The sequence below is a fragment of the Saccostrea cucullata genome, unplaced genomic scaffold, assembly GCF_032062105.1.
Source record: "Saccostrea cucullata isolate Sc308-1 unplaced genomic scaffold, CSIRO_AGI_Scuc_v1 ctg4560, whole genome shotgun sequence".
In the NCBI taxonomy this organism is placed as follows: domain Eukaryota; kingdom Metazoa; phylum Mollusca; class Bivalvia; order Ostreida; family Ostreidae; genus Saccostrea; species Saccostrea cuccullata.
The window spans coordinates 3,717-18,009 of NW_026930758.1; the positions used below are offsets into that span (position 1 = coordinate 3,717).

Consider the following 14,293-nt stretch of genomic DNA (forward strand, 5'->3'; position numbering starts at 1 on the left):
ACACATTTTAATTTTCAAGTTAAAAATTAACAGTGATACACATTGAAATAGGAAATTCAGAATAAACCCACAAAAGGGCATTTTCCTGTACTACATTAATCACATAAACTTTTTTTCTATTCTGCAAATAATGACTTTAAAGAGGTTGCTAAGCAACGGAGTATTTTCAATTTTCAGGCAGTATTCCTTGTTTTTTGCTCATCCCACACACATTTATGCATTCCATTACATTGTAAAGTCAAATGTAGGGTAATGATACTGAAATAATATACATCAGATAATTGTTTGAAAGTTTGACCTTATCAGATTCATTTTTTTGGAGGTCAAAGGTCAAATAAGTGCATAATTTTCGATTTTTTTCCCAAACCTTTTCATCTTTCTTGCGAAAATTTGTAACAATGAATGTAAGAAGAAAATTCTGAATTTACTCTTTAGAAGGCATCATACTGTATTGCAATATCCACTAATATTTTGTTCAAATTTGTGTTTAATGACCTTTAAATGGTTGCTAAGCAACAACAATATTCAATTTTTTGGCTTTATAGGTTTCTAACTTATTCTAGACAGTTTCCGTGGTATCGTCTGTAAGATATAAGGTCAAAAATAATGTATAAAACATCCAACAAATAATTGTTTTAAGTATTGACCCTGAAATTTCTGTTCTTTGGGGGTCAAGGTCATATATCAGTTCAGAAATCTGCCTTAAATTGTATTTATATATCAAATTTGAAAAGCTGCAATTATTATGGACATATTGTCCTATAACTGACACATAAAATTGTAAACAACAAAATCAACAAAGATATCACAAAAGTGAATAGTTTTGTTTTAATTTCTTTGTTTTTTCTTTTTTTTCAAATCTTGGTTGTCATTCAAAAAATATATCTCTGACTTAAGTAAACTGGAACAAAATTTGTAAAATATGTTCTCAAGTATTTCAATCTTAGTGACAAATACTATTAAAATCATATTAAGGTAAACATGTATTGCAACCATTATCATTTTTTAATTACACAAAAGAGAATTTATTTTGTCATTTTCAAAAACTTAGTCAAACACATTCTTTGTCATCTAGAATACATTGTATAAGAAAACATTTACAATTTTTCTTTTCTTACAAGAATTATTTTACATTTTCATGTCTTTACTGGGTCACTTGTTAAAACAACTTTTGTCATTTTCTAAGCATATGAAAAAACAGCAAAGATGGACAAGCACAGAACTTCAAATACAATCTTTCACTCATCCAGTTTATTTGGCATACATTGACTGAATTCCAGTATCCAAGGATTTCTTAAGTATTTGCTACTCTTCTCACAAACCCTTGTCTTATGCTGTCAAAAGTCAAAATTCCTTATATCACATGACATGATCTTGAATAACCACATGCATCATTGATAGAAATAAAGAGCATTCCTAAAGGTGAAGTGTCCGGCAAAGAATAATTAACAAGCCGAAAGGCTTATTTGCTAGTAAGTTTGCAGGTTTTTATCTCTAACTTTAGATTCCAGATTACATTATGTGCACATCATCTTCATGTTGAATGAACTTTCTGCCATCTCTCTGAAAGACTGAGGGAACTCCTTTGATTTGACCAAGGCATGATCTTCTGTCCCGACTTCTGTAACAAATTTTAAAACAAAGTTTTGAAAAAGCTTTTTTCTAACGGGATATGTAGTTTTAATCAGATAATTCAGTTTATACAGAAATCAACAATTGGCAAATTGAAATAACATTGTTAAAAAGTCTTTATAAAGCATATCATATATATTATATTATATATGTCATATTTTTGTCATCCTTGTAGTTAAATGATTTGGGGAAGTCAATGTATTATGACTGAAATATTGCAAGCTTTATCTAAACAATCAAGGTTAAATCAATGATATATTTTAAACAAGAGGCCCATGGGCCTTATAGGTCACCTGAGCATTATGCAACAACTTTCCAGTGATTGAATTTGATTCATGTTTTAATGCAGATGCTATGGCATTCACAATTTTGAAATAGGCACCATTGATCATCATAACAATACACTTAGCAGTTGCTTAGTTTGTTTACTTAATACCCATAGGCATGGTAGGGGAACAAAAAAAGCATTTCAAGTAATCAGTAATATTAAGCATGATCAGTAATGCCTCAATCACACATGAATCCCTCCCTAACAAAAAAATACTATAGTTAACTATAGTTAACTATAGTTTACTATAGTTAACTATAGTGATAACTTTGACACTTTGAAAACTTTGATTTACTATAGTGATAACTTTGACACTTTGAAAAACTTTGACGAAAACTTTGACACTTTGAAAAACTTTGACGAAAACTTTGACACTTTGAAAAACTTTGATAAAAACTTTGACACTTTGAAAAACTTTGATAAAAACTTTGACACTTTGAAAAACTTTGACGAAAACTTTGACACTTTGAAAAACTTTGACAAAACACTTTGAAAAACTTTGAAAAACTTTGACACTTTGAAAAACTTTGACAAAACTTTGACACTTTGAAAAACTTTGACAAAAACTTTGACACTTTGAAAAACTTTGATGAAAACTTTGACACTTTGAAAAACTTTGGCGAAAACTTTGACACTTTGAAAAACTTTGGCGAAAACTTTGATACTTTGAAAAACTTTGGCAAAAACTTTGACACTTTGAAAAAAACTTTGGTGAAAACTTTGATACTTTTGAAAAACTTTGATAAAAACTTTGACACTTTGAAAAACTTTGACACTTTGAAATACTTTGACTCACTATGGTTAAAACTTTGATTTACTATATTGAACACTTTGATTAACGAAAGTGATACATTTTAAAAGTCCGGTTTACTATAATTATAAAATATCACTTTGACACTTTGATTTCTAGTGAAAACTTGGACGATATGAACTTCTTATAACAAAGCCAGAGACTAAAATCCAAAGTAAGAAAAAAAAACAAACTCGTATTTAAAAAATCATATGTTTATTAATCAATGAAAACATTCAATATCATAAACTAAATCTAGATCATCCAATAAATTTAATAAAATATATGGCATACAAAATGCATGGAATTCTCTTGGAAGTACTAAATGAAGTCAGTATACTGGGGTGAAACCTGAGATGTGGTAAGTAAAATCTTTATCAAAGAAAAAATATACAATGTTTAAAAAAATGTAAAAAAAAAAATTTGATACGTTTATCACAGAAAAATTTACAATGTTCCCTCCTCTGGATATGAACATTACACTCTTTAACAGAATTTGGTGATTTAGACACTGATGACAAGGTTTTAAAATGTATTTATAACAGCAGGGTTGTCTCTAACAACTACAGAAATTTGAACTAAAATGTTTAATGAACACATCCCTCCCGTGTTATTTTGGTATCCCCCTCAACTCCAGGGGATCGAGGGGGGCCTAGAATCCTTTAAACCCTTTCAATCATAGAGCCCTGCTCTTTTAATTCTTAGGGACAATCCTGCTGTAAACATAAAATTTTGGCACATTCTTCAGTATTTTAAGGGCTGAAGGAAAAAGAAAACAATGTTAAAATTTACAACAAAAAATGGGGCAAAAACTTGAAAACAACGTGCAAACAGATAAACTTTTTCTAAAAATAAATATTTGAAAAATAATAGCTCTAAAAATGAAACACATTCTGTTTCAATCATATCACAAAACAATAAGACAATATGTATGTATCACAACTCTGAAGAAAAAAACAGTATATACACATATATACAGATAAACCTCCTAATAAAATACTTATAATGCTTTGCCATCAAAAGTTTGTTAAACAGTTCAAAAATAAGTTAAAAAGCAAGCACTATGAATAAATATGACAACATTAAAAAATAAATACTATCACTATTAACTACAATAAATACTACACAGAGAATACTATTTAAATCACTAAAATGGAAGTGTCCAGGGCCAAGGCATGGTTCCAAGTAGCGGAGGTCTTCGGCTGTGGCTAACAGCCTGGAGAGGGATGGTCTCCGCCAGGTCAAAGCGCCCAAGACACATCAGGTGAAAATGTGGAATGGCAATCAATGTCTGTAAAAATTGTTGTTTCTTAAGTGGTGGAAGGAGGTCTCTCCGATCCCCTGGCTTTTTTGTGGCAGTTGTTTAGCTTGTTTCTGATGATCTTCTTAATCTCGTCTTCAGTAACACTCCACTGCGACTTGGTGAAAGCTGAAATAAACACAAGAAAAATAAGAACAATATTCTGAGCATCAGACTCAAATCAATATTGTTATAAATGGTAGGAAATGACACTGTCTTTACATGTAACTTACAATTCCTTTCTGAAAATTCTGGTTTTCAAAACCCCTTTCTATGATTTCTTTTTCTCAATAATTTAGCTTTAATATCATAATAATAATTTTTATTTACTAAGTCATGACTTGCTTACATTATTTGTTCAATTCCAAACAATAAATATGATGCAAACATGCATGACGAAATTAATAAAGATAGCCTAGATTTAAAAAATTCAAATATTCAAAAAAAATTTAAAAATATCTTACCTATGATGTCTGCAAGCTTGTCCCCATCTAGGGCTGGCTTGATGTCAGTTGAATCCTTGCAGCGACCTTTGGCACCCGTCAAGCTGCATGTTCCAAGTTCCTCGTCTGTGAAAACTTCCTCCATTAGGTAGTTAACAAGATGGGAAGACTTGGATCCAACATGCCGAAAGACATCTTTTTTCACCAGTTGGGCGGTGCCGAAATTCAAAACCTGAGAAACATTTCAATTAATTAGTTTTACAATAGGCATTAGGTTCATTTATAATCTTTTTTATTCTAATCATCATACAATAAATGATGTTAACACTTTTTTTCTTTTGAAGGTTTATTAATACAGTCTTAAAAAGTGCATGAAACTTGTTTTAAGACAATTTGATATGGATATCTTGCAATACAAGTCTCTGTATTTTGTTATATTTAATCCTGCCTGCAGTTAGTTTTAAAAATACCATTAACAGGTATTTTCTGTGGTAGGAAATCTTTACAAATTGAACCATCAATCTTAGCAAATAATTTTCTGATTTTTCAATTTCAGTGGTTAAAATTTATAACAAAATTATTTATTTACAGGAAATGAACAAAAAATTCTAGGGATTTAGTAGGGCACTGCCATGTTTCCATTTTTAAAAATGATGATCAAAGATGCTCTAGAAGTGATACTAAGCTCTACTATCTTTGCTTGGTATTTGTAAACTTTTGTCAAATCCATTTAAACTCATACATCCATAAGAATAGTTATTCGTTCAGATTATAGGCAAGAAGTCGTGAAATACTAAACCAAATTGGTTGATATAGACACCATGCAAGTATCAAACTTCCATCAGTAAAATACCTGAATTCATATTTAAGAAAATAATTTGCGACTTGTACAGTGTAATTTTCAAAAATTGTCTCATCTATAAGAAAATGCCTTATGCTGAATCAAATGAAAAAAGATTGATACTTTCCTTCTTGTTACATTTTTATATTTAAATACAAACATTAAGAACATTCTTTTACTCAATACATAGATCTACATGTACCTCTTCTGCATTGTTGTCCTCCGGTGAACCAGGTGTCACTGGTGTCAAAGGACTCCTCTGTGGTAAGATTTGGAGTCTTGGAAGAACAGATGAGGTGGCGGCAGTTGGCCTTGGCACAACTGAGGTGCTGCTTGGTGGGGATGCACTGCTCTTAACTTTCCTTATCTTCTGCAGGAGTTCTGGAAGCTCTGAAAATAGAAATAGGAAATGGAGTTTTTCTTTGATGCTGAAGACGAGGAAGCCATGGAAGAAGATGCAATTTACTTCGATGTTGATAACACTGAGGACACTTTTATGGCAGAAGACGAGAACAAGGTTTGTTATACTTCATTGTTAAATTGTGCAAGTTGGGCCATCCTTAAAAAATTGTTTGTTTAGAATTGCCGCCTGAAGGGTTTCAGACACAGGAGGGAGGGAAATTATAATTTTTTTTTAAATTGAACATGTTGAAGATAAATTTCAAATTTATGATAAGAATCTCAGTAAACAGTAAATTGAAACATTTTCTGACTTTTAAAAAAAGTATCTACTATCAACATGATCTACAAAAAAACCTAATTATACCCCCACTCCGAAGGATTATACCCCCACTCCGAAGGAGAGAAGGGTATACTGTTTTACCCTTGTGTGTCCGTCCGTCTGTCGTCTGGCCATAACAAATTTTTTGTCGCAGTTTTCTCAGCAACTACTCATCACAGATGCTTGAAATTTTAACACAATCTTCTCTGAGGCATATTATATGGTGGGATACATTTTTATTCAAATCCATTGTCAACTTCCTGTTTGTCTGTGCATCTGTCCATTTCATACATAACAAATTTTCAACGCAGTTTTCTCAGAAACTACTCATCGCATATGCTTGAAATTTTAACACAATCTTCTCTTAGGCATGCCATAAGGTGGGATACATTTTTGGTCAAATCAGATGTCAACTTCATGTTTGTTTTTGCATCTCTCCGTTTCATACATAACAAATTTTTTGTCGCAGTTTTCTCATCAACAGATGCTTGAAATTTTAGTACGCTCTTTGTTGAGGCATGTCATATGGTGGGATTAATTTTTATATGAATCTGAAGTCAACTTCCTGTTTGTCTGTGCATCTGTCCGTAATGGAACTTGTGTATATTATCATGATAGTGTTTATTCATATCAGAGCGGGGGTATTCCTAGTGAGCATTGGCTCACAGATTTCTTGTTTTTCATAGATCTGACACTATATTTCATTGTTTTGTATGGTGTATGTGATACATGTTATCGGCAAAAATATTGATTAAATAAAAAATATTCCTACTTTTGGTCAATAAAATTTTTTCAGGAGGGGGCATTTCAATGAGGTGGGAGGCAATTCCAAACAAACTATATTTTTTTTTGGTGTTGTTGGGTTTAAATCATGTCTTTAATTGATATTGATGGGCCAATTGTCACTGACAATCTATTGTCGGTTGTTAAGAGCTCATTCAATACAAAATAATTGTTGCCAAACTCGCTAACAAATAAAATAAAATTGTCATATTTAAATATATTACCTAATCCAAGTGCAGAGAGCAAGAACTAGTGATGAATGTTTAAACATCGAACAGTGTTTTCCCCAGAAAATTTTTGATGCATGGGGGGAATTTCGCTGAATCGACGGCACGCGACGTGTCTCGGTTAAGTTAATTATACAAGTATTTAAATGTTAACATGTATTTAAATGAAAAATACATTGTCAAATTCAATTATTATTTGATTAAATACATTTAGAACAACTCATCAATTTTACTCAAAAAATAATTTTAAAAAATTGAGTTTTTAAAAAAAAAATAAATAAATAAAAACAGAACTAGGCTAATTCAAAAAAAATTTGCTCTATCAAAAATTTTCTATAAAGCCATTGTCTTTTTACTGTTTTGTGTATTGTGTTATTTTTGCTTTCAACAAAAAGACCCCTATAGTGACATCCACCTTTTTAATACTATTAACTTATGTCCCTACTTTAATCTTTTGCAGTCTCTAGGAATCTAGGAATTATTTTATTACTTGTTCTTATCCAACAATTTTTCTCTTATAATGTCTATCACCAGTGAAGAATGTTTTTGAAATCATGATCAGCCTGTTTAAAAATGGTGTTGCCCTACCCTACAAGGTCGCGTGAAACACAATGAATGATCACCCTTTGTCTTTGACATGCATATTTATTATCAAACTTCAGGCATGGGCAGTAATAATAACCATATAGATAATAGGTTTAAATCTTTTTTTGTCCCCTCCCCCTTGAAGAAGGGAGGGCATAGTGCTCTGCTGCTGTATGTCGGTCCACTTAAGTTTTCATTCATTTTCTTCACAACTGTTGCACATACTGAAATAAAATTTGGTATATTGATATATCAGAGAAATATCTAGATCAAGTATTGTTTTGGGTACAATTGCCTCATTTTTGACACAGATAATATGCCCCTTGGACTTCGACAAATTTCAGTTATTTGCAGTTTATGTTTATTTACTTTGCAGAGTTTGTACATGTACATACTGAAATGAAATTTAGTATACAAATTCCTCAGATGAATATCTAGGTCAGCTTTTGTTTTGGGTACTATTACACCATTTTTGGCAGAGTTATGCCCCTTGGACTTGGAAAAATTCCACTGGGGTGCATATGTGTTTTACAAAGATCTCTTGTTTAAGAGGTTTTATTGGTCTTGCATATATTCCATTCAATGTCTCAAACACATTGAACGTGAATTCCTTAATTACCACTAGAGTTAAGTATTGTAAATTGTAAATTTACTTCTCTAAATGTATTTTGCTCTGATCATGTACTATTCTGAAGTTACTTTCCTTTTAACTTGATAATACACTTAGTCTAGCAATTTTGCATTTAGAAAGTTGCAATGTTATCATCTCATCGGCCAGATTTTCCCCTGCTTTTCAAATATTTATATATATATATATAATGTGTTTTATAATTTAAATATGTGCAAAATATATGCTTTCATTTGGGGTGCAGCTGTAAATTTGATCATAAAAATACTGCGAATATTGTGTTTCCTGCTGTGTTTGCAACACAGTAAATTGTGGAATGATCAAGAACCCTGTATCATTAATGTTTTGCACAAAGTCAATTGAATTGAATGAACTAAGTTTACTTGTTCCATTTCAGAATGAAGGCTATTGGGATGATCTGGTCCACAAAGACTCCACAGTAACAAGGGCCCAAAGCTTACTCATGCTGATCCTATTTACCCTTAAGCACCACCTTACCAAAGTTGCCACTGCCGATTTGTTGGAGCTGTTGGATCTCCACCTGCCAAACCTGTTTCCAAAATCCACCTACTTTATAGAGAAATTTTTCAACGTTTCGGACCACATGGAAAACATTGAAAAACATTACTTCTGTGTGCAGTGTGAAGGATACATCGGGAAAGAATTCGTCCAAGATTGTGTTTACTGTGGATTTCGTAACCAACGCAATTGTGAAAAGAGTGCCAACTTCTTCATGATGATGCCATTGCGAACACAGCTTGAACATTTCTTAAAAGTACATGGCCTACCAGAGATCAACAGAAGTCCAGAGGGCATATTGTCAAACATTAGAGATGGAGAGGCCTATCGGAGATTGGTGCAGGATGGAACAATTGGACAGGATGATCTAACATTACAATGGAACTGTGATGGAATCCCTGTTTTTAAATCTTCTGGCTACTCCATCTGGCCAATACAGCTGATCATCAACGAATGTGTACCATCAGATAGGAAGGACAATATCATGCTGGCTGCACTTTGGTTTGGCAATGGAAAGCCAAGGATGGACACTTATTTACAGCCATTTGTTAACACATGTGCTCAATTAAGTGAGGAGGGAATAACCTGGATTGACACGAATGGAAGGCAGCTCTGCACCAAGGTCCACACCATTCTTTGCAGCAGTGACTCAATTGCCAGACCACCCATGAGAAATGTGAAACAGTTCAATGGACAGTACGGATGCGACTGGTGTCTCCATCCAGGCGAGGTGGTCCACAAAGGTGACGGACACGTGCGTGCCTACCCCCCAGGAGAGTACAGAGAGAGGACACATGATTCTTTCGTTCAAGATGGACTTGAGGCATGCACCTCAACACGTGTGGTGAATGGTGTCAAAGGACTGAGTCCACTGTGCCTTCTGACTGTATTCAACATGGTAATAGGATTTGTGCCAGATTACCTGCACAGTGTATGCCAAGGTGTTGTAAAACAGTTTATGAGCCTTTGGCTAGATTCGTCCAACCATGGGAAACCATTCTACATCGGACTGCAAAGCAGAATTCTTGATCAAAAACTGTTGAAGCTAAAGCCACCCTTTGAGATTACACGACGTCCCCGTACCCTTTCCACCCGTCGATTCTGGAAAGCTTCAGAATGGAGAGCCTTCCTGTTATTCTATTCCATGATTGTTCTACCAGGAGTTCTACCCCAACAATATGTGAATCACTTTTTTCTTTTAGTTTTTGGTATTTACACTTTGTTACAATCATCTGTGACCTTACGAGAAATAGATTTGGCAGAGAGGGCACTCAGAAAATTTGTTTTTCAAGTACAGACTTTATATGGTGTAGAGCACATGAGTTTTAATGTACACCAACTTTTACATGTGGCTCAAAGTGTACGAAATTGGGGACCCATTTGGGGCATTTCTACATTCCCTTTTGAGGGCAACGGTGGTAATTTGTTGAAAATGTTTAATGGAACTCAGTATGTTTCAGACCAAATCTGCAAGTCTTTAATTATGTTTCAAGAGGCTAAGAAACTTTCTTTACTGTACCTGGCAAATGCCCCTGATGATGTGAAAAAATTATGTTATAAATTGCAAGGGAAAAGGTTTCACAAATCATATGTCATGTTAAGCAATGAACTTTTTGGGATAGGGAAAATGGTATTTAGATGTTTGAAAATCTTTGAGCATGTAGCAATTGAGAATTTTTTGAATGTTGAGTTAGACAATCCATGTGCAGTATTTTTCGATAGATTTCTTGTGAAAGGCAATTTGATATATTCTGAAAGTTACACAAAATGTAGTGGGAAATCCATCAATTATGTGATTAAAACAAAAAGAAATGTTTTTTTGGTTGTTGAAAAATTAATGATGTTTGATCAAAACTGCCAGCATTCTTGTGTCAATTGTGGGTGTAAAATACCTTATATTGTTGGTAAACAGCTTGAAAAGATAGAAAATGTGTTGATGTCAGATGAAGAAACTGGTACTTCATCTTTTTTTCTTACCAAAGTAAAAGAAACTCAATCTAGAGTTATTGTAAATGCTGATAATTTTCAGTCAAAGTGTTTGTATCTGATTAAAGGCAATGATAGGTTTGTTATTTGTTTGCCTAACCATTACGAATGGGATTAACTTGTTAGTGGAAACACAATATAGAGTTTTTAAATGTGTCAGAATTACTAGAATTTTTGACAATAGTAATTCAATGCAAAGATCTAAGTATTTTGTTGCTTGCCTCGCAAGTGTTGGTGTAACATTTGATTATCAAAATATAGCCTGACTGTGAAAGTTCAACAAATTTGTAATATTTGTAAATATATGTCAGTAGTTATTGCTTCAATTGTTTGGCAAAAGTAATCATGGAAGTTCAATGAAAATGTATACATCAATGAAAACTGTATATTGTGCTTTCTTCAAAAATGTTTAAATTCATATATCTTTTTGTTCATGATTATGATCATGGTGAAAGTTTCACAAATGTCTTCATTATTTTTTTATGTTATAATTACACTGCTTGTCATGTTTTTAATTTATTCTTTGTTATGCTACCTAACTTCTTATTGGGCATTTATTGTGACAAAATCATTACTGGATTGTCAATAAGCTGTTGGATGATGGATGAAACATTTTTTTTTTATTTTGTCATACATTATGAATATTGTCACAAAATAAATTTGGAAATGAAGATCAGTTTTCTTTTATTTTTGAAATAAATATTTAAATAATTTAGTTTTAAAGTATGAAAAACACTTGTTCTTTGGTATATTTATATAGTTCAGTACTTTTAATTGAAAGTTATTTGAAAACAGTGATTTGTTGTAGTTAAACATATAAAAAAATAATTCTGTTAGTAAAAACTTTGATTTACTATAGTGATAACTTTGAAAAACTTTGATACTTTGAAAAACTTTTGCGAAAACTTTGACACTTTGAAAAACTTTGAAAAACTTTGAAAAACTTTGATAAAAACTTTGACACTTTGAAAAACTTTGAAAACTTTGATAAAAACTTTGACACTTTGAAAAACTTTGGTGAAAACTTTGACACTTTGAAAAACTTTGGCGAAGACTTTGATACTTTGAAAAACTTTTGCAAAAACTTTGACACTTTGAAAAAAACTTTGGTGAAAACTTTGACACTTTGAAAAACTTTGGCGAAAACTTTGACACTTTGAAAAACTTTGGCGAAAACTTTGACACTTTGAAAAACTTTGACAAAAACTTTGACACTTTGAAAAACTTTGACTAAAACTTTGACACTTTGAAAAACTTTGACAAAAACTTTGACACTTTGAAAAACTTTGACGAAAACTTTGATACTTTGAAAAACTTTGAGGAAAACTTTGACACTTTGAAAAACTTTGGCGAAAACTTTGATACTTTGAAAAACTTTGACGAAAACTTTGACACTTTGATTTACTATAGTTAACTATAGTAAACTATAGTTAACTATAGTTAACTATAGTTTTTTTTTGTTAGGGCTAACCCTTAGGCCTAGATCCACAAAATGCAGAAGATGATTTTCAAAGAATTCATGTATTTTCACTATATAATCTAAAGAGCCCTCCTCCCTACACCAGAACACCTGACCCTGGGGCCATATAATTCACAATTTTGGTAGAGGCACTCTTGCTCATTATAACAATGTACTTATTTAGTTTATTTAATACCCAGGAGCAGAGAAGAAGATTTTCAAAGAATTCACTATATAATCTATAGAGCCCCCCTCCCCCTTACACCAGAACCCCTGACCCTGGGGCCATAAAATTCACAATTTTGGTAGAGACTAACTAAGTGCATATTTATGATGAGAAATCATAAATATGCACTTAGTTAGTTTATTTATTACCGAGGAGCAAAGAACAAGATTTTCAAAGAATTCAAGTATTTTCAGTATGTAATCTATAGACCCCCCCCCCTATCTTACACCATAACCCCTGACCCTGAGCCATAAAATTCACAATTTTGGTAGAGGCACTCTTGCTCATCATAAGTATGCACTTAGTTAGTTTATTTAATATCCAGGACCAGAGAAGAAGATTTACAAAGAATTCATGAAATTTCACTGTATAATCTATAGAGCCCCACCCTAACACCAGAACCCCTGACCCTTGGGCCATAAAATTCCCAATTTTAGTAGAGGCACTCTTGCTCATCATAATTTTGCACTTAGTTTGTTTAATACCCAGGAGCAGAGAAGAAGATTTTCAAAGAATTAATGTATTTTCACTAAATAATTTAAAGAGCCCTGCCCTAACATCAGAACCCCTGACCATGGGGCCATAAAATTCAAAATTTTGTTAGAGGAACTCTTGCTCACCATAACAATGAACTTAGCTTATTTAATACCCAGGAGCAGAGAAGGAGATTTTCAAAGAAATCATGAAATTTCACTATATACTTATTTAGCCCCACCCTAACACCAGAACCCCGTATCCTTTTATAGTTTCTGTTGTCAGGGTTGTTAAGAGAAAGGGCATGTTGGACTGAAAACTGTTACTTAAGGGAAAAATCCCTATGACAAGATCGCCAGTCCGGCTACTTATGTGCCTGGGAATGTTGATTAATAGCCGTCCAGTGGCAATGAGGAATTTTGACTGCAATAAAATTGACTTACTAATAACTAAGCACATATGTCCTCCACATCATGGTCTTTTCTGTGCATGGTGGCCATTAGCAAGTGGGTCTTCATAGATGAAAGTTCTGACGCCTAAATGGTACCAGCGCACTACACGTGCTAAAAAAATTATTATGTGTTTGTGTTAATTATGTCATGTTTCATTTTTCTTTGAATGTACTTAGAGGTGGTCAAGAAAACTTACCATGCCACTTCAAAAACAACACAAAAATAAGTCAAACTTATTCAAATCCATCATCTCAAAACACGGTTTGGATGTTCAGGCCCACAATACAAAAATTGATTTGTTTGATGTATTCGGACAGGTCCAGCACAGAGTCTTGATTAAGCTTTATAGCTTGATTTAGCTATTATATAGCTTGATTTAGCTATTATATAGCTTTATTAAGCTATTCGGAAAAGCTTAATTAAGCTATTTTATCACAATTTTTTCTCAAATGGTTTATTTTTTCAGCATGTGCAAAAAGTCGCACCTTGTTGCAGTGGAAATATTAAACTTTGAACTCTTCTTAATACAATGCATGTATAAATCACTCACCAAATAGTTTATCTGAGTCACCCATGCTAACTTGCCAATACCCGGAGCATAAGTCAAGGGTTGAGAACCACTTTGCTCCGGCAAGACTGTCTAACGAGTCGTCGATGCGTGGAAGTGGGTAGGCGTCTTTGACTGTAGCTGCATTTAAACGCCTGTAATCCACACAAAATAGCAAAGAACCATCTTTCTTTTTAGCTAAAACGACTCCCGATGCCCATGGACTATTCGATTTCTCTATGATTTTCCTGTCAAGCATGTCATCTAATTGCTTGTTCATCTCATCCTGTAAATGATGTGGAATTCTTCTGGGAGGTTCTTTCAGTGGGCGTGCATCCTTGGTATCAATAGT

General features: G+C 33.0%; 1 protein-coding gene and 1 long non-coding RNA gene across 2 annotated transcripts; one reads left to right on the forward strand and one right to left on the reverse strand.

The window, feature by feature from the left end:
• Positions 1–990: 990 nt before the first annotated feature.
• Positions 991–13,507, reverse strand: LOC134229992 (uncharacterized). Its single transcript, XR_009984267.1, has 2 exons — positions 13,386–13,507; positions 991–1,621 (listed from the first exon to the last, which is right to left on the reverse strand). It is a non-coding gene; the product is annotated as an uncharacterized LOC134229992 (long non-coding RNA).
• Positions 5,744–11,414, forward strand: LOC134229991 (uncharacterized). Its single transcript, XM_062711764.1, has 2 exons — positions 5,744–5,851; positions 8,676–11,414. Exons 1-2 carry the CDS (start codon positions 5,744–5,746, stop codon positions 10,899–10,901), a joined length of 2,334 nt encoding a protein of 777 aa, XP_062567748.1. The 3' UTR covers positions 10,902–11,414.
• Positions 13,508–14,293: the final 786 nt, after the last annotated feature.